Source organism: Catharus ustulatus, chromosome Z (assembly GCF_009819885.2).
Source record: "Catharus ustulatus isolate bCatUst1 chromosome Z, bCatUst1.pri.v2, whole genome shotgun sequence".
Lineage (NCBI taxonomy): Eukaryota > Metazoa > Chordata > Aves > Passeriformes > Turdidae > Catharus > Catharus ustulatus.
Window position 1 is genome coordinate 39,781,777 of NC_046262.2, and position 21,261 is coordinate 39,803,037.

Consider the following 21,261-nt stretch of genomic DNA (forward strand, 5'->3'; position numbering starts at 1 on the left):
ATTTTTAACTGATCCATTTGAATAGATGAAAGCTTGGGCCAAAGCACCTCTCCTGTGGATGGCACAAAAACTGGTACTTCAGCTGGTACTCATGCACCTCTTGGGTGTTTTATTCACCACATCTATGCACGGAATAATTTCACTTTATGCAAGTAGCACTTCTATTGAAATCTGTCATATATGCTTTTCCTATGAAGAAAAAAATGCACCTAATAAAAGAAACCTGTGTGGAATCTCAGTGAGTAACACATTTATGTGTGAGGAAGAGGAAAGCACGTTTTACTAGAAAATATGGCAGGGGGGTTGGTGTGGGTTTTCAAATAACATGCATACATACATGCTAGCCATATGCTTCATGAAAGATTACAACTTGCAGCTGAAGCCCACTTTTACAAAAAAATATTTTTAAAAATTTAGGTTTTAAATTTTTTTTATGTCTTGGCATCTATTTAGAAATGGATTTTTTCTTAAAGCTAACATTTTTTTCCTTTCACATTTAATTGTAAGGATGAGGAAGATTCTTTTGTGATGAAAGCTATTATTCATGCCATCAATGATGACAATGTTCCTGGATTACAGCACCTTCTGGGATCTCTGACAAATTACGATGTCAATCAACCCAACAAGGTAATGTGGGTCTGTGATGAGGTGTGAGGTGTGTGGGGGACTAGCTACCACCCTGTTGAATAGAGCAGTGTGGTTGTAAAATAGAAATGTAACACCTGAAATGAAAAGGCAAACAAATGGGAAAAAATTCTGTATTTTTTCTAGGAGAAATTTCCGTGTGCTTTGTGTTCAGTCTTCTCAAGATACATTAAAATGGAGCCCAAAATGGGATTTTTTGCCTAGGTATTTCAAAAGTATGACTCAAATCTATGGTCAGGACCTATGGTGTTACCAGCCTTCACTCTTGGTTGCAGTTGCTGTTTCTTGTGGTTAATGAAGATGGCAGGATACTGAAGAATAACCAGACTGCTAAAATCGACATCGCAAAGCATTGTTAGAAGTTGCAAACTGCAGAAGTTGGTTATGTGAACACCTTAGATGGTGGTGTTCATTTTCAGTAATGAAGTTGCTTATCCGCTACAGTATTTCAGTGCATCAGCAACATCAAGGAAAGTGAAATGGGACTACCCATTAAAACACAAAAATACAGTGATTTCTTAAATGGTTCAGACCCCGTCATAGTAAAATAACATTTATTTTACTTCTATACTGCTCTTCACAAATGTTTCTGAAAGTACATTGTAATGAAGATCACTATAGCCATGTAAAAAAGTGTGACCTTGTGTCTGAGGTGGTGTGTTAGCTGCAAAGAGATTGCAGAGGGGACTGTTCTTGCCAAAGAAGGCTAATAAGAGTTCAGCATTAATATTCCTAATTTTAAAACCATAAATTTACTGTGTGATATGTCACGAATTCATCTCAAAAATATGGAGAATAGCTGTGCAATAAGTTTTTTTGAACAAAGGAATAAATTATTTTTATACAATATTTCCTGAAGACTTAATTTGAAAGTGGAAATCCAGAAATGCTATTTAATGCCTGCCTTCTATTGTACTGTTTTCTTAATCCTTCAATAATTAACTGTATCATTCTTGCTTGTATTTCACTGTTAGCATGGAACACCTCCACTGCTGATTGCAGCTGGCTGTGGAAACATTCAGATGCTTCAGCTACTTTTAAAGCGTGGATCTCGTATTGATGTTCAAGATAAGGTTGGACTTCTGCTTTTCATCTGTTCTGTATAAGTTTTTTAGTACAGTTAGCAGGAGACAAGCCGTTCAGTACTGGAAATTAAAAACTCTGAGCTGTAAATCCTATTTTCTGTCTTCCACAATAAAAACATATGACCAAGTTTTTAGCAATGTCATTTGTTCCTAATACATAGCCTCTGATTTGCATCACTTTATTAACTGAAATAATTTGATTGATACTAATCTTACAGTGTAGTTCATGCCTACAAAACCACCTCAATTAGTTCACATTAGTAGTTGCCCTAAAACAGAATGGTGAACTTTATTTAATATACAATGATAAATTAATATCTTAGCCATGGGGAATATTGCAAATAAAATTCATATTTGATGGAGGATGTTCTTTGCAATAAGCTTTTTTTCCAACTATGCTGTAACATTTCATTTAAAGCAAACTTGATGAACTGTCTGCTTCTCCATCTAATAGATGGTAAAGCAAGCAGAAGAAAGGGTTTTTATCTCATAACTGTTCTTTCCAAAGAACTCCCTAACAAGGGAGAAGAGGATTATTCTCGCAAACAGTTAGTAATCCTGTTAATCATCCTTGCACAGAGGGGTTTTTGTTGTCACTCTTGGTATGTAGTATTGTTGAATCAATTTGAAATTTTTTTAAAAGTGAATTTGTTCATATAAGCTGGAATAGATTTTAAGTGTGTCAGTGTACACCTAAGCACACATGTACTTCAGTTGAAAATCTAGAATTAGAATTTTAACTTGTTCAATAACATCTGAAATGAAATATTTTTGACAGGCTGGATCTAATGCAATCTATTGGGCTTCCCGACATGGGCATGTAGAAACACTGAAATTTCTAAATGATAATAGATGTCCTTTGGATATTAAGGATAAGGTAAGAAAATAACTCCTTTTCTACACAGAGAGCCATTTCCTATAACTTTATCTTAGCAAAGAGAAAAGCTGAAATAGTTTTCAGCTGTGCCATAATTCCAAGAATTTAACTGGCTTTTTTAGTGTGGTTTTCTAAGTTGACATATAAGGCTGTGATAACAGAACTTTAAAGTAGCTGGATGTACTGATTATTTTCCTGACAAATGCTCACCAAGTGTGCATGTTAAATGTGGTGAGTACATGGTGGGTAGGTGGGAAGTACAAGCCTAAATTAATTTTCATTTGAAGACTTGATTTCTCATTGGAACTCAAGGTGAAATCGTGATTTGATTTCTCATTCTTCTTGATTGAAAATCACTTTTGTCTGACAAGTAAATTTGACTGTTATTAAGTTGAGTACAAGGAAGCCTAACAATTTATATCTGATGAGCACTTACCTTGTCTTTGGCAGTGTTATTTGAGCAACATATGCCCTAGAAACTGGTTGCTGTTAAATTTTTATACCATAGCAATGATTTTATACTAGCCAAAGCTCCAGTTCAGAAGAAATTGTACTTGTTAAGGGAACTAATGCAAGGCAACATACATTTAAAAAATTGTTGTTTGACTCCTGATAAGTCTACTAGGAAAGAGGTTACTCTCTTAATAAAAACACTGTTTCTGTTTTATATCATTTCAAAACAGAAAGTGTTGCAAAGAGTTAGACATAATGACCATAATGTGCCAGGGTATACTAACATGTTAGGCCAGCTCCTTATTGTTTGAATAAACAGGACAGGGGCAGCATACGGAAATACAAGAAATAGAAATGGGACATCTGTTTCAACACAATTGCACACACAGCCTCCTCTGTGTATTGTTCAGAAATCCTATGGTGGTTGTGATCTGGAACAAATATAGTAGAAAAGTAAGTTCCGGAAAAAGAGAGCCTTCGAAGAAATAACCTACCTGTCCCGTGGTGGTGTGTCTGTCATGTACAGGCAGTTTGTAAGCTCTGCTGATAGAACTGTGTGGCTGGGCCGTGGAGAGGGAGGAGTATCCCATGCAGGACTCAGGCATTCAGGCTGTGCACAGTGCGCAGGCAGTGATATCATGGCATGACACAGGAAATTACATTGGCATGTTCTCCTGTAATTGCAGTCGGGGGAGACCGCTCTCCACGTGGCAGCTCGGTATGGGCATGTGGATGTGGTTCAGTTTCTCTGTAGCATTGGATCCAATCCAAACTTTCAAGACAAGGTGAGTCATGAACACTGTCTGCTTTTCTTTCAATAAATAAAGCTTTATGTAAGTGGTCAAAACTTCAAGTCTCACTTATAGCCTCTGGCATGTTTGCAAACCAGAATTATGGAGGTTTTGATAGCTCTTAATAGGTAAAGATTATGTGAAAAATGGAGAGAAGTAACCAGTGCTATAAAACACAGATCCTCTCAAAAAATGAAAGCTTAAAGATGGAGAAACAGCTCCATGAAGGTATGAGTGGTGGTGTGTACTCTGGGAGTTCAGCTAAAGTTTTTATTAGTTTTTGCCTTGAATTCTGCTTGATTTTACCAGTCATAGGATTTTTCTGCAGTGTCAAGGACTCATTTTTGAAAATGAGAGGAGGGCTCAGGAGGGTTTCTTTAGAGGTCTGAACTCTTACAAGAAAACAAGGAAGAAAAGGCTTAATAGAAAAAGAAAATCCATTTGACCCAGATTTGACTCCACAAGCCTCCCCAAGTGCTGCATCCTCTAGGACATCCTTTTCATTGTTTAAGGAGCCCTAGGCTGAGAGAGGTCAGGACATGCTCTTTGTCTGTTCCTTCACACTCAGATTTTTACAGAAACCTTGAATACAGTCCGAGTCCTCTGCTATCATCAGCCTCAGTTGTCTCCTCTTTGATATTTGCAGGTACAGAAAGGATATCCCATTTCTTAGGATTTGATAGAGCTCCTTCTTTTAGTGGGTTTTAATTCTCCCTGCTTTTCCAGTGGGCTATTTTCAGCATGTTTTTGTGAAACATGTGAGGTTTTTAATGGTGTTCCATGTAACTGCTCTGATTGAATATTTGAATATTTTGACGTTTCCTGGGTTCAAGCAAAAAAGCAAATTAGTACTTCAGTCACAATTGAACTCCAAATGCAGACAGTTCAAAGGTTTGTTGTGATGTGTCTGTAAAGAACTCGGGTTTTTAAGTGAGTATCTTCACTGCTAGAACATTGGGATATGCTTTCTCAACCTGCCTCAAACTGCAAGTCTAGTGGGATTTGCATCTCCATGGTGATCAGTCTGTTTTGGACATTGGATTAGTCACAGCACACAGAAGTTGTTTGTCAACAAGGGTCTGTTTTCAAGTGAGAGAGCCACGATAGTTAGCCTCAGGAGCATGGATAGATTTAAAGTAGGATTGATGATATACAAGGTATCATAATCATTTGTATGTCAACTGAAGTGATTCTTGGTTTTAGAATGTCAGCATTAGAAATTACAACGTCTTTTTATAGGGCTTACTCAGAGACTGTCTTTCATTTTTTCATACCATCTTTTTGTATTTTTAAGTTGGGGAATTGTTCTTCCTGAAGTTTGGTTCAGTACTGTTTTTTGATTTTTGATGTTCATAGGAAGAGGAAACCCCACTGCACTGCGCGGCTTGGCATGGCTACTACTCTGTTGCCAAAGCACTCTGTGAAGCAGGTTGCAATGTGAACATTAAAAACAAAGAAGGGGAGACCCCACTCCTGACAGCATCTGCTAGGGGATACCATGATATTGTGGAATGCTTGGCAGAACACAGGGCTGACCTTCATGCAACAGACAAGGTTAGTTATAAATGGAGATCACAGGGATGTGTCTCTAAATTGCTTCATTTGAGTGGTTCCAGTCAGCATTGTTTCCACAACATGAATTTTTGTAGCAGTTCACATTGATGGCTGAAACAGTCTTTAAGGTTGTTCACTGATGATTATTATTCCATGATTGGGTTTTTGCTGATCTATCACCTCAGGAGTTGCATTCTTTGAAAAATTGCAGGAACATTATGTTCTGTAATAGGCAACAAACTGTTAACTTCAAAACAAAAGATGGATTTGCTGTTGGCCTTTGATTACTATGGGTTGGATAAATCACACCCATTTCCAATAAGAACTATTTAAAAATATGACTCTATTTGATGCAGAATCAATTTTTGTTTTCCATTATGTAATCCCAATAAATAAATTTGGAATTTCTCCTTGCACTTTTGGTATGGCTGACCTTTTAGCTACCTTTATTAGTCATATTAATAAGGTAGTTATTAAAGTTCAGAAAAAAGTTTTCACTTCTAGAAGAATTAAATTGTTTTTCCAGTTACATTGTCTCTAAGTTGTACCCCAGACAGAAAGCTCTGTTTTCAGAGTTACTGATCAGAAAAGATTGTTTGACTTTTGCATCACTAACTTTTGTTTAGTAAACACTAGAATTTACAATACTCAACTGGTTGTTACTGTTGATCACTCTCCTCCCTCGGAGGAAAGCTATGAAAAGAGAATGTGTGTTTGTATTTCATTTGCCCCAGTGCGAAGTGGCTTAATAGAAATTTGCTTTCATCTCACGGCTTACTTGTTCTGACAGATATGGGGCATCTCCCTGTCTCCACCTTCAAATTAAAAACCACCATGATTCTTGAGGCAAGGAGATGCTCCCTGATACTTGAGAATGTTGTGACTTTACTAAATGTTTTGATTTTTATCATTATTTGATCTCACTTACAAGTTGTCTCTATTCCAGGATGGTCATATAGCCCTGCACCTTGCTGTAAGAAGATGTCAAATACAAGTAGTTAAAACCCTCATTAGTCAAGGATGTTTTGTAGATTTCCAAGACAGACATGGCAACACTCCCTTACATGTGGCCTGCAAAGATGGGAATGTGCCTATTGTGATGGCACTCTGTGAAGCAAGTTGTAGTTTGGATGTCACTAATAAGGTAAATGGAATATGGATGCTGAACTACATTGTTTATTAACTCACCTTTGCATTAGGTGACCTTTTCAAGTTCTCTGATATGAAAGAGTCTTTTCCTTGATTTTTCTGTCTCTCAAAGTGGCCAAATTCAAAGTATTAAACGACTCACCTCACAAATTTACCAAAGTTTGTTTCAGCTGAATAGATCATTAAACATGCATGAAGAAAGAACCTAGGTGAATTATCACAGTATGTTTGCCAATCTTCTTCCCTTCCCATTTAGCTTTGCATTATGCAGATTACAGTAATTTCACAAATACAAGCTGCACCAATTTGACTAAGATTTTGCTCCTAAACCGGAAATGCGGCTAATACTCAGGAACAGCTAATATGTGAATAATTTTCTGACATTTACAACCTCAGAAGTGCCAGCCAGAGTGCCGAGCCGAGCAGCTGCAAAGCCGGCATTTTGCAATTGTTACAAATTGTTACTCTGTTGCGCCGCAGGTGGAGCCTGGCTGCCTGCAGGCAGCACGGGGGGCGGGGAGAGAGGCGGGAGAGCTCCCTCCTTCCCTCCTCTGCCGCAGCCCGGGGGAGAGACGGGGGCGCCCCGTGCCGCCATTGCCGCAGCTCTGGGAGGCGGCGGGGGACCCGGGCCGCCACTGCCGGGGCTCTGGGAGGCGGCGGGGGACCCGGACCGCCACTGCCGCGGCTCGGGGAGGCAGCGGGGGGCTCCGTCCCTGTCCACCACTGCGGGAGCAGGGGGGGCTCCGTCCCTGCCTGCCACCACAGGGCAGCGCCGGGCCGTGGTGACCGAGCCCAGTGGCAGCGGCGGCTGGCCCCCAGTGGCCCCACTGAGCGGCAGCGCCGGGCTGGGCTACCTGGCCCTGTCAGCAGCCCCTAGCGGGCCGAGCCTGCACAGCCTTAGCTGAGCCAGTAAACCCCGCCCTGCCGCCGTTCTGTTACTATCTGGCAACTTTGTTGCATGCAGGTCCTTGCTGCGAATGACAGAGTGGCTTATATTCAGGTGCGGCTTATTTATGGACAAAAAACGAAATGTTTGCCAACACCCAGAGATGCGGCTTATACTCAGTGCGGCTTGTATTTGTGAATTTACTGTACATCTAGGTACAAAAGAACAGATGAAATGTATTGCACCTGGCTTTGGTTTCATATGTAACATTAAGTTATACAGAGAATTGAAGACTGGTATGTTTTCTGCTACAACGCTGTAACTAAAATTGGGGATTGCAATGATTATTGGTAGATGAATGCCAGCTAAAAACAATCTGTAGTTGGTGTAAACACTTTCCAAAAAGAATATTTCATTACCTGTCCCTTAATTTTGAGACATTAGTGCCTTTTTTGTTGCTTCTGTTGTGCTCATGCTGCAGTGCCTGGGACAGCTAAACATAATACTTTACAAGTTTGCATTATGTATTTTATCCTGGAGGTCTTTAAGAGAAAAGTGAACTGTTTCAGGAAACTTTCTTTATATGGTTTGAATGGGTCAAGGTCAGCCACTGAACTCTGCTGACAGACTGTGGTGCTTAGGGCTTGATATTTAGCTCTGAATGTCTTTCTCTGCCCTATTTAAATTTCATATATGCTACAAAGTTTAAAAGTTACTTATAGGAATCTTTATGTTGCTATCTTCAATTTCTTTAATTCAGGTATTTTAGCTTCTTCATGTTTTTTCCTGGAAAAGCACATATTCTAGCAATAATACTTTTCTAGTTAACACTTCTATTTATTACCAAAGCACTTACATTGCATTAGCCAGATAAAATGATCAGGGTTTTTTTTTGAGAAATGTCAATGGAATCACTTTTAGTTTCAACAATTAATATCATCAGCTATCTAATAAAAAAAGTTAAAACAGTGAACTCCCCAGTCCTGCTTCTCAGCTTAAATCTGATTGACTAGGCAATAAAATCTAGATCCACAGACAAGAGCACATTTTAGAGAAGCCAAGTTAATGGACCACAAGGTTGTTGTCCTGTTTGCTAACGGAGAATGCTGAGCTGGGATCACCACTGGCATGCTGTGGAAAAAATAATTAGCCTTCAAACGTCCAGCAGGATCATGGCTGCAGAAGCTGTTGTTGTAGTTACTCTTTGTATTGCTGTTATTCTTTTAGGAGTAATGTATTCTGGAGAGATTTTTAGAAAGCCCTTTATTTGAAATGGGGAGTTTGAGTGTTATTAGAGAATCTTAATTTCTCCTCACAGGAACCAGCCCTGTATTAATGGGCATTAACAAAAATGAACTTCTGTCCTTGGTCTAAACATTTGGCTTTGTCCCACACATATGTAACACTGAAAACACTGTTTCTTTCAGAGATTCAGTGCAGTAGAACATCACATGCATTTATTTAGAATCATAGAATCAGAGAAGCATTTAGGTTGAAAAATAACTGCAATATCAGAGTTTAATGGTTAACCCAGCACTGCCAAGTCAACCACTAAACCATTTCAAGTCCCACATTTATATGACTTAAACACCTCCAGGAATGGTGACTCCACCACTTCCCTGAGCAGCCCATTCCAGTGCTTGACAACCCTTTCAAGTGAAGAAATTTTCCGATATCCAATCTAAATCTCCTCCGGCACAACTTGAGGCCATTTCCTGTAGTTCTGTCATTTGTTGGCACAAGAAAGCAGTGCCCAGCTCACTACACCTCTTTTTAGGCGGTTGTAGAGAATGACAAGGCCTCCCTTGAGCCTCCTTTTCTCCAGGCTAAACACCCCCAGTTCCCTCATTCTCCTCACAGGACTTGTGCTCCAGACCCTTCCCCAGCTTCATTCCCTTTTTCCGGCTATGCCCTAGCACCTCAATGTCCTTCTTATCATGAGGAGCCAAAAACTGAACACAGGGTTTGAGGTGTGGCCTGCCCAGTGCTGAGTACCGGGGCACAATCACTGTCCTGGTCTTGCTGGACACACTTTGTAACTCAAGCTGAGGTGTAGGGTTTGGAGCATCTTTTCAGATTCCAGTTGTCAGAAAGCTGGCTTTGCTCTTGAAAGAAGAAATACTTCTTTCAAGAAATAGCTTTATGATTTTGTTTCTGATTGTAGACAGGAAGAACAGTATTGAAAGCATAAAAATTTGAACTAATAATAGGCTACCAGCAGAGAATAAATGGTAGTTTTTGTAACAGTAGCTTTGAACATGTAAAACCAGAAGTGGATGTCAGGAGGACCTGTTGTTAGTGAAGGGATTCATGGAAAGAAGAAAAAATTGGAAAATCAATACTTTACAGCGCTTTCCCTCTTCACTGAAAAAATACATTATTTCATGCTGACTTCTTTCACCCATTCCTTTTATTTCTTTGGGTGAAAGGGGGTGATATTTAATCTTCAGTAGTACTTGGTTTGAAGTAGAATCCAGAGTTCTAAAGGTTAAGGAATTAGTACTGTTTAAGTGGTTCATATTTAATTCTTAATTAAATAGGCAATTAAGTTTTCTGGAATTAAAAACAAATTATCATATATAGCCAAAAAAACCTCTCTAAAGGATTCCTTCACAGTTGTGAGTGATTTAGCTAGAAAATTGTTTTCCCCATTTTTAAAATTGTCGTCTAGCCTTTGTTTTTAATTGCACTTTTGGCAGTTGTGCTTAAGCTGCAATCAGAAGTACTTTTTCCTGCAGTTTTTGCAAAACCTTTCCTGTGTGTCAGTATGTGTAATTATATAGATCTTATATATATATCTTTTATATACATATATACTATTATATGCTATTTTATTTATATTTTATATTTTTATTTACTATATATATTATAATAATAGTATGCCTGATTATTACTTTTAAAATTTGAAGTGAAGTTCTTTGACTAATTTGATGACCCTTCTTTCCTCACGTTAGTATGGAAGGACGCCTTTACACCTGGCAGCAAACAATGGCATTCTTGATGTTGTCCGGTTCCTTTGCCTCACCGGCGCCAATGTAGAAGCATTAACCTCCGTAAGTATTGAGAGATGCTGTTCTTTTTCTTCTTCTTTTACACATGATAATATAAAAAGAACTCATAGGTGTAGGAAAAGGACATTACATTTTGAAATTTAAAAAAAACCTGTTGTACGTTATACAACATGAGTGGTACTTGTTATATCTCTCTTGTCTACTTGGTCCCTTCTTGCAACTGAATTTGGAACTGATCATGGTACAGTACAGTTGCCACTTTATCTACATCTAATTTCTTCATCTGAGAATTACTTGCATCACTGTGTTTTCTACAAGCACAGTGAGTCACTTCATTAAGAGGTACATCATTTCACGTCACATTTGAGAAACACACAAATGCATTGTATGTATCCTAAATCTTTTTCTTGTTTTAAGGGGGTTAAGAAATTCTGGTTTTATGGTGGGAGATGTGTGCTTGCATGCATGTGTTAACTAGCATGCTTGTAAACTAAATCGTTCATGTCAGATCAGCTAGCACCAGTGCTTCCAGTTAGTAACACTGAAGGCATTTTTCATTCTCAATAAGGTGAGAAACATCCTCTTAATGAGATACCCACATCAGGAATGAAGTGTCCTTCATCATATTCACAATAAATTACAGACATCATGCACACCATGTGTGTTTCGAACAAATTAACCACATTTTGTATTCAGATCCAGTGGATCATTTTACATTGCTACTCATGTAACCAATGTATTCTGCTTAGAAATTACTGCTGCTCTGTATGAGGTAGACATGTTTTCATTAGATTTTAGCTGAGTCCACATTTTTCAGAGTTCTTTTCCTAACAAATTATTCCTGAGATGGTTGAAATGGAGGGGGAAAAGAAAAAAAAAAACTTCTGTATCATTTGCTTTACCCATTTGGTAGAAAATACTAATTTTTGTGTTGTTTTCCTCTAGATTTACCACTGCAGTTTTTTCTTTTAAGTACAGATCTTATGTAGAAGGAGAATGCCAATAAACTTGGAATTGTGGCTTAAACAAGTTTAGGACTTAATTACTTTTTGATAGCTACTGGATTGTATATTGCCATGCCTCCCATTAATAATAATGAAATGTGCATGCAGCAGACTTGGTAGGATGGTCTGAAGATTTCCTTTGTTTGTTTGTTACATCCCATTGTGTATTTGCAGTACTACAAATTTGCAGTACTACATTCTGTAGAGATGAGATTAAAGGGTCATGGGGAATTCTTGAGCTGTTGCATTTTATTTATGTCATGACAGCTGTATTGGTATAATTGCCTGTGTGGACATTGTCTTTCCAAGATAAAAGTACATTTCGTCTCTTTAGGTCAGTTTGAAGGACATAACAAAATAAATAGTGCTGAAACTAAATCTAGCAAGAACAGTAAGTACACTGAATATACGTAACCATCCATTATTCTAGCAGTGTGAAGGTAGAAAGAAGGAAAAAATAGGAGAGGACCAGAGAAACTTGCATTCTGTGATTTTAATATTTCAGTTTTGCGTTGGTTTGCTAGAAGGCTTTAAACTGTTCTGAAGAGTTTATTAACAGCTCTTTCTGAGCCAGTACAATAGAATTAATGACCTTTTTCTTCTCCCAGTATGCCATTTCTGAGGAGCTAACTTTTCCAACACCATTAAGTGACTGGGCTGAATTATGTATTCCTTGCCTCCTTTCTGGGCTAAAGTCCATTTTGGAGCTAGTCTATTTTTAATTTGATTACATGGATGGTGTTAAGTGACCTTAGAAAACCTTCCTCCTGGAGTATACAATCATTTCAAATGTTTGAAAATTGCCCCAAAACATCTGTTGTACTCATATGTTAACTGGCACCATTGCTGTTGGATTCTCCTCGTGGAAGTTTCTAAACCAACTTTTAAATTGTCAGATTGATTACAAATTTTGGATGCAGATGCTCGCAAATGCCACCTTAACTCAGGATCAGCTCTTGCAAGTTGTCTGATTTGCAATATAGGGAGGCAGTCAGCCATTGTAATGAAATATTACCAAGAGGTACAAAATATGCTTTTGTGAATCCTGTAACCCAACCCTTTTTATATTCAGTTTTGCTTATCTATTGCTATACAAGTGTGTAGATACTCTGTACTCTTCAGGAAAACTTTAATAGGAAAGTAAATTGCTATTTTGCTTGTGGATGTATTTTCAAATCTCTTATATAAGATAGTGAAATAAACAAAGTACTCCTAAATTAGTTACCTCTTACCAAAATTTAAAACAATACAATAGCATGAGATAGCTGCAAGAGCCAAAGTAGTGGGCAATTTTTTTTTTAGTCTTTCTAATATTAAACTACTGATCTGTGAAACATAGGAAATTAAATGGCAAGACCAGAATGCTGAAGGCAGCTTTGCTTCTCCTTTTAAACTTGCTGATGCAATTTAAACTGTATCCCCTAGAAGTTCCTTACTTTCTGGAATCCTCCAGTGGCTGATATGCCACTGTAAATCTTTATCCATTGGTAAACAAACATTTGCCTGCTATTCACATGAGTCAATATGTTGATGTGTCCCTTTTTTGTGACCTTTTAAATCTATTCCATGGGCCATATCTAGAAATCACTATCATTCTCTAATTGGTGAGAAGAGAGATAGAATTCAGGGGGAGGAGTGTTGACTTTGCTCTCAGATTCCGAATTCAAAGTATCTTGTTACAGTGGCATCTAGATACCCATCTATAAAAGAAAACTGAAGGAACTGCTGCTAATAATTTGTGTTTTAACAGGATGGGAAAACAGCAGAAGATCTCGCCAGAGCAGAGCAGCATGAACATGTAGCCAGTCTGCTTGCAAGACTTAAAAAGGTTAGGAATGCCTGAATTTTAAGTGAGGTTTTCATCAATGCCATTCTAAAAGCTGTTGCAAAATTCCATGCTGCTGTGGTTTCTTTTTTTTTCTTTTTCCTTTTTATATTTTTAATTTGAATTTATACCCTCAATTAAAGCCAATATATACATATTAAAGAAGCTGGCTAATCTAGTCTACACCACTGATTTATATCTATCAGTTTCTGACAGTGCCTAGCAAAGCATCTAAGGTGTTTAGTAGAAAATAAACTATTGAGAATTAGCACATCCCCCAAGATCACTTATTTCCTCACCATCACCATTTCACTTAGATTAAAGTTATGAAGAATGCAGGGCTTGTGTCCCTTAGGAAAATATCAATACCATATGGAATAGTTGCCTAAATTCTCAATGTTATCTTTTAATCCTGCAGTTTCAGTATATCCAAATGTCTTGCCAGCTAGAACAAAGAGATGACCTGGGCTTGTAAGGCAGTATGTCTGACACATCTGATGCGCATTGATTAGTCAGATAGGCAGCATCATTCATGCTGGCAAGGTTCAGAGCCTACTTGCCTGGAGAGTACAGGCAAGAGCCAGACCAATTAAAATAATCCTGTTATAATTATAGTGATGAGTCTGTGATTGGAGAAACTGAAATAAATGAGCATTTCTATTGCTAGTAGAAGATGGCGCACAACATGTATTGCCATGACAGAAGCAGAATCATGTTCTTTAGGCCTGCCAGCAAATCTATACTTCCTAGGATTGTAAACTATAGGTGTGTGAAGATGTGAGAAAGTGTAAAGTTCAGACTTCCTTTGCAATGTCAGCTTTTGTAAAGTTTGTCATAATAGTTGCATAATTGCATAGTTACATCTCCGCACCAAACTCTTATTTGTGTCTGCATGCAGGCAGGTAAATTTGTGATTTATTCATGATGTAAATATGAAAATGATACAAATTGACTTAGAACAAAGGAAGAAAGTCAGATAGATCTCTTTTGAAAGAAATATTAGTAAACTGTAGCTCTCTTCTTGATAGTGGAATATACATTACTGAAGGCCTGTCTGTATTTATGGGGGGAATATGAATGGGGAAAAAATGCATGGGGAAAAAATGGGTTTATGGGTATCCATAAACTTCATTAGATTATACTTTGTAACAGAGAATCTGATAAATTGAAATTAACAAATTATGTCTAACCACTGAAAATATTCTAGTACTACTTAAAATGGTCAGCATCACCTAGTACAGAGCATACCTTACACTTATTTTTGGTGCTTGTGAAGTATTTTGCCTCTAATACTAAGACACATGAAGAACCTACTATCATAGTGGCTCTTGTGGAGGATTCAGGATTAACTGTAAACAGTGCAGTGCTTGCACTGTGATTAACTTCCTAAATAAATGCCTGCTGGTGAGGAAGGAACAAAATTGTATGCTCTACTGTTTCTGTCAAATTTCTCAGCTCAGTTGCTGCATGCTTATAATTCAGGGTGGCTCATCCTACGTGTAAATTAGGTGCAAATGCAGAACAATAGAGCCTCTCTCTCAAGTTCACATGGGGGAATGAAGAAAGATGAGTTCCTTTCCCCTCAAACTTTTCTGCTCTCTCCCTGTTTCCTTGAAATTCACCCAAACGAGAAGCACAGAAAAAGTTGATGTAAAGGAAAGAGAAGAAATGCACATTGAGTTGTTGGATGGTTCAGGTGATAGCTGTCACAGCAAAATCCTTCAGTGTTGCATGTATATTCTGTGAGAGTGTCTATATTGGTTAACCTTCTGAGAGAGGAGAATAGGCACTGAAAGAGAGTAGTTTTGACACTTTGCCCTCTCCACTGGAGGTCAAAATAGTTCATTCACTGATTTGAGCCTGAAGACGTGCAATTTTCATGAAACGTCAAGGAGACTCTTGAGAGTGAGCATCAAACTCTCTTGTCTGCATGATGAACCAGATGAACAGCAGTCTGGCAAGAAAGTGTATCTAAACCCCCTGTTGAGTTTTTTGAGAGGCAAAAATTCCCTGCCACACATTCTGATTTCTTCTTTGTCTTGAATCTTAGGACACGCACCGGGTGATTTTTATCCAGCAGCTGAGGCACACGCAGAATCCACAGCCCCGGATCAAACTGAAGTTGTTTGGATACTCCGGCACTGGGAAAACCACCCTAGTGGAGTCCCTCAAGTGTGGCCTGATACGAAGCTTTTTCCGAAGACGTAGGCCTAGGCTCTCCTCCACAAACTCAAGCAGATTCCCCCCATCTCCTTTGTCTTCCAAACCTTCAGGTATGGTTTTGAGCCATAATGTTTGTATGAGAAAACAGCTTTCTCTTGTTCTCTGAGCTCCTGAGAACAAGCTGTTGGCTGCCCTGCAAAAGACAGGATAGCCTAATCATGTGAGAAACAAAAGAAAACGGGAGGGGGGATTGACTTCCCTGTGCGTAGGCTTGTACCTAAAGGAAGAGGAGGAGGACCAGCGAGTGTGAAGGATAGGTGAGTAGTTAAGGTTTTGTTTGCTTACATGCTGCATAAGTGAACTTGCAGAGTGGAGGACAGGGTTTGTAAACACTGCTGTTTATTTTTCACAAAAAGTCCTAGGCTGGAAACATCAGTGTCATTACTAGCTTCCTTTTTGCTGGAGGAACTTCAATAAACACTGCAAAATTGAAACAGTTGCTGAATCTCTATGTGATTTTTAAGTAATAACAGGTTTCACAACTGCCTCTGATGCCTTGGAGTGCTTTTCCCTAAAGCACAGGATTGAATTAGCCCAGTTAGAGGTGTCTAAAATCGTCTTCAAGCAAGCTGAAAATAGAAGTTCTCTACACTGATGTAAATGTTTGCAAATATTAGGGAATAGATCACTCACGATGCACTAGCTGGCCTGTGCAAAGCAGGAAGAGCTACAAGATGTGGAGGAACTAGCTAGGTTTACACTCAAACATGTGCCCAGTTTTTGAAGAATCCACAAGGGGACAGTGAAAAGACAAGTGAATTGTTTGCCTGTGTCCCTTTTCTAACACTGGGAGCCTACACAAGCAAGCTAAGCATGTTGAGGAGCTCAAGTTTAAACTGATGTTTTGAAGTGATCTTACTGTGTAAGTTTCAAATGAGGCCAGGGTTGTCTTTTTTTAAAAAAACCTTTTGGATTATACTCATAGGTTTGGATTTTATTCATCATTTTAAAGCAATATTAGAACAGTGTTAGTAGTAGGTTTCATGTCTACTTTCTATTCACCTGAGGAAGCTATAGGGCATTCACAGAGTGGATTAACAAGGCAAGATCTATGCCACAGAGATTGTTACTGCATTTGATGTCTACTTAACACAAGGGCCTCACATTTAAGACAACAGAAAAAAATAACTTGATTAAATTAACCAATCAAAAGTTCTTGATTTATTTATCTTAATTTACTGTGTCATACAAAGGACAATAAATCACTCAGGGAATTCCTGAAATCAGTTCCTGGAGGCAGTACAAGATTTTGACTGAAGCTAGATAGTTTTTTGTGTTAGCTGGTAACAGAACCAAAGAAGAGGTATTATGTGCTCACACCATCATAAAATCAGAAAGACTTCTAGTCACACTGGCAAATCAGTGTAGAAATAAAGGTGAATCTGAAGCAGGTCCTTCAAAAGAGCTTACCTAGATATAAAGCCAGAAAGATGTGCAGTTCTATACATACAAAGCCACTATGGTATTATTTTAGCATTTAGAAATTTGGGTTTTGTTTCTTTCGGTATATGTTCTTTTGGGATGTAAATCATTATATAACATTTAAATTATATTATGGGCTGAATGATATAATCAGATAAACATTTAAATCAGCACAGTTTGGTCTATACTAGGTCACGTGATTTGTTTGTTTATGTGTTTGTTTAAATTCTGTAAAAATAAGTGTGTAAATTCATTAAGTATTTATCTACAAGAGCCGAAAGATTTAAAATATTACCCTAGCAGATAAAACATGAAAGTGTAGTTTTACAGCTAACAAGTAATCTCTTTCTATTGTAAAACCCAAATATTAGAATTTGCCAACTAGCGGAGGAAAGAAATCTTTATCCACTAGGTGGTGCAAGTCAGTTAAAAAGCCTTTTTGTTTCTTATTTGCACTCTGGGAATCTGAACGAACAAGAAACTTAAAAATTGCTTATTAGAAAAATAATTTTGATAAAGGGCCTGGTTTTCTCCCCCAGCATCCTGGATTCACTAGTTACACAGTGGTATTTTTTATCATCTCTCACAGGAATTCATAATATGAATATGTGACATTTCCATGCCAATAATAATAGCTCATGCAATGAAACTGTAGCCCTTAGCTTAAAAAAAAAAGAAAAAAAAAAGGCAGCATATCTTTGCAACATACAGCTTTAACTATACAAACCTTTCATACACATAAATTTCAGTCTTCTTCATGCTTCCCTCTCAGACGTATATCTGTTAATGCACATGAATGCTTTATAGGATCATTCTAATATTTTACTCTTAATCATTCAGAATAAGAATGTAGCTGTGTACACCCACAGCTTCATAGACATCTCCTTTCTTTGAAGAGCCCTTTGGGCTTTTTAATCTGCTTTTCTGGCTTGCATATTTGTTTTGAAGTGATCTTGTTGTGATTTTCACATGGTTTGTAATCTCATTTTCGTTTCCCTGACCCAGTTTCAATAAGTATTACAAACCTTTATCCTGGCTGTGAAAATGTCAGCGTGAGAAGCCGTAGTATGATGTTTGAGCCAGGCCTGACCAAAGGGGTATTAGAAACTTTTGTATCACCTGCTCATCACTCTCACTTCTCTTCTGATGACCAGTCCACCAAGGCCATTGACATCCAGAATGCCTGCTTGCATGGTAAGAAGAGTCCTGAGCTGGGGTGCCTTAATGCTACAGGACAGTTAATGCCATTTAACTTGTTTTTGAAAATAAAAATAGGAGAAAATTCTGACTTAGCATAGTAGTAACTGTGTTTGACAATCCCACACTGGTGGGATTTAATTTGTTTGAGAAAGTAAATCTGCCTGAATTATTGTAGTTGTTGTAACATACAGTTTAATCATTCATATCAGATCTTTCCAGTATTACATAGAAACGTTTTTGAGGTAAGTGGGAGAGTAGAAAAGAGGGATTTGGTATGACAGGAGTAGGTCGCCAGAATAGCTACTAGTATGCAGGCTTCCTCTGTGATACTATATGTCATCTGGGGATTTTATCAGATTTATTCTGGTTCCATTTAGTCCTCACTATGTAAGTATATTCCAAGCTATGTGAAGGAAATACTGTTTTCACTCCATGTCAGGGCTGGAGGATATCTGGTGAGCCCTGCAGTTCATCAGTCACTATGAGTGGAGCTTCTGATTTCATTTCCTTTTTTGCAAGGAAACTAACTGCTCTGCAGTTGAAGCGAGTTAGCAGTAAGAGGGGCCAGTCACAGAAGGTGTGACAGAAGTATACACAAGGTTTTTGGCTCTGAGACCATGCAAATTTACCTTATACTTCACCAGCCATACTAATTGCCATTTACACAGGTAGTCAGATCTCTTCTTCATAAGGAAAATGTTTTGTGTGCCTTAGCAGCTGCAATTTTGAAGCTGGACTAGTATTAATCAAGAGTTTACTTTGGAGACAGAAACCTGCTTATGAGTGCACAATAACAAATGCAGTGACAAAACATTTATCCTAGATGCTGAAGAGTTTGCCAAGTAGCTAAAGCTAGTTCTTTGTGCAGGAAACAGAGTTGTGCCATGGAGTGTCAGAAGGACTCTTTTCTTTCTCGTCTTGATAGAGAACAGACTGTACACACTGGTGAACTCTGAGTAGCTGTACTCATAACAGCAGTCTGGAGTGTTTTGACTTCTCTCCTTATAGAAGTTTGAGGTGCATCTTAATCACCATTTTTAAAATTAGAAGTAGTGCAAGTGCAGCAGATACCACTCTAATCAGATGGAGCATCTGGGAAGTACAACATACTAACACTTCTCACCCAAAGCTGAAGGAGATGGCAAAAAGAAGCACGGAGCTCTTGGAACCATTAACATTGTGATTCTTCATCCCTGATTTACCAACATTGTGTGAATAATGCAATTCTGTAAAGCAAAGCAGCTTCTTTTAAGAATGTGCTTTCAATGGTTTTTAAAATCTGTGGTGGCATGTCAAGAAGAATAATTAATAAAAATATTAAGGTTTTTTGAGCTGAACAGGAAAATAATGGAGCCATTATTCTTGGTTTTCAAGACAATTATAAGATCTGCTGCTGTTGTTCAAGGCAAAGCTCAATTTAATTGCAAAAGACTGCATGCATTTAACACAGGTATTTACATGTGGCACCCAGCTAAATGTCCTAGAGAAGGAATGTGAGAAAGGAACAGATTTTGAGGGTCTAACTGCTAAACCTCTGAAATTGACTGAAACTTGTTCCCTTTGCTCATGATTGCGTTTTCAGTTTATGTTTGTGACAGTTTAAATCAGATTAAATGTTTTGTTTATATTTCCATGGTCAGAAGATGTTTCATGCTTATTTGCTCTTGATCTGTCTGTTTTTCAGGAGTTGGAGATTTCAGCATCTGGGAATTCTCTGGGAATCCTGTGTACTTCTGCTCTTATGATTATTTTGCTGCAAATGATCACACTGCAATTCATATAGTGCTTTTTAGTCTTGAGGAGCCTTATGAAATACAATTAAACCAAGTGACCTTTTGGCTCAATTTCCTGAAATCATTGGTCCCAGTTGAGGAGCCAATAGGTATGTTCCTGTGCTTGTTAATTAAGTATTAGAGATCTGTCCATGTTCGGTATCATCATCCCCATGTATTCAAACAAACTTCACATTAGGTTTCTTGGTAAAAAGGAATTTTATGTGCGGAAGAAGCCAGAAGAGTTGCACACACCACTTAGTTCAATTAAGATGTTTCACAAAGTACAGTGCAATCTCTTGTGGCACTGGGATTTACATGTGTACATGGTAGATGAAATTGTATGTCAGATAAGCTGTCAAGAGTGCTTCAGAGTGCTGGAACCATTCAAAACCAAGTTTAGACACATTGCTTAAATTCCTCTTATATCTAGCCCCAATAAACAATATTTTCAGCATAAATTAGTATTGCCAGTGACAACAGGACAGAACAGTATTATGGAACAGCATTGCCCCTCAGTATGTGCAACTTTCATGTGTATAACTAGAGTTCTACATGGACTTCAAATAACTTTTTGGTGCTGATGCACAGAAATCAGTCTTTATTGCAAATTTTACATATGCTCCAATTTTGCACAGGTTTTAAGTAATTTTATTTGTTTTATATTCAGGCTTAGGGAAAGTTACTTGGTGGGCAAACTTAACAAGATCTGGTAGTGCAGGTGTATATACAGTAACTTATAGTACTACAGTAACTTGTTTGCATTTGTAGCTGAGTACTGGTCTGCAGACTGTGACAGTTTCTTGGACTAATCGAGCTCTGAAAGGTTATTCCAGACAGTGGATCCAACTCAGCACTCAAGGACATTTGTAAAAATGTGAGGGATTCATCAGTCAAATGTACTAAATACTTAACATTGTGCAAAGAGTTAGTTTCTCTCTCTTGCTGTGTTCTGCTCATTTCTTTATGCATTATCTCAGCCAGACAGTGAGCCAAGGCCAGCTCTTGGTTTTCAGTTCAGGCATCTGCATTCTTTTATATTCTATTTTAGATCAAATTACAATGTTAATAATATCAGCATTTGGATCTAACCAACAGTAAATTACCTGTGAAAGTTAAAGCTCAGAAATTTGCAAAAAGGTGATAAAGCTGCAAATACAGCTAATTTGCAACTGCTGAAAGCTTTTCACAGCTCCTCAGTCTCAGATGATTCTTCCCTTGTGAATTCTTATCATCAGGATTATTTAGATACTTCACTTAAATCTGTATTTACACTGATCAGGTCAGTCTGGGTACCCATGTGTCTCTATATTGTTACAAATCTCTCAAGTAATATCTAGTAACTGATGTTTGCAGAAAAGTGC

At 38.1% G+C, this 21,261-nt stretch overlaps 1 protein-coding gene across 1 annotated transcript in view; it reads left to right on the forward strand.

Annotated features, from left to right (window-relative positions):
* DAPK1 (death associated protein kinase 1) overlaps positions 1-21,261 on the forward strand; it is an 85,391-nt gene that overhangs the window by 57,104 nt on the left and 7,026 nt on the right. Inside the window, exons 11-21 of the mRNA XM_033085457.1 lie at positions 508-627; positions 1,620-1,718; positions 2,509-2,607; positions 3,747-3,845; positions 5,208-5,405; positions 6,352-6,549; positions 10,395-10,493; positions 13,206-13,283; positions 15,331-15,553; positions 17,931-18,119; positions 19,810-20,007. Coding sequence (XP_032941348.1) covers positions 508-627; positions 1,620-1,718; positions 2,509-2,607; positions 3,747-3,845; positions 5,208-5,405; positions 6,352-6,549; positions 10,395-10,493; positions 13,206-13,283; positions 15,331-15,553; positions 17,931-18,119; positions 19,810-20,007 — 1,600 coding nt within the window. The remainder of the gene's footprint in view (positions 1-507; positions 628-1,619; positions 1,719-2,508; positions 2,608-3,746; positions 3,846-5,207; positions 5,406-6,351; positions 6,550-10,394; positions 10,494-13,205; positions 13,284-15,330; positions 15,554-17,930; positions 18,120-19,809; positions 20,008-21,261) is intronic.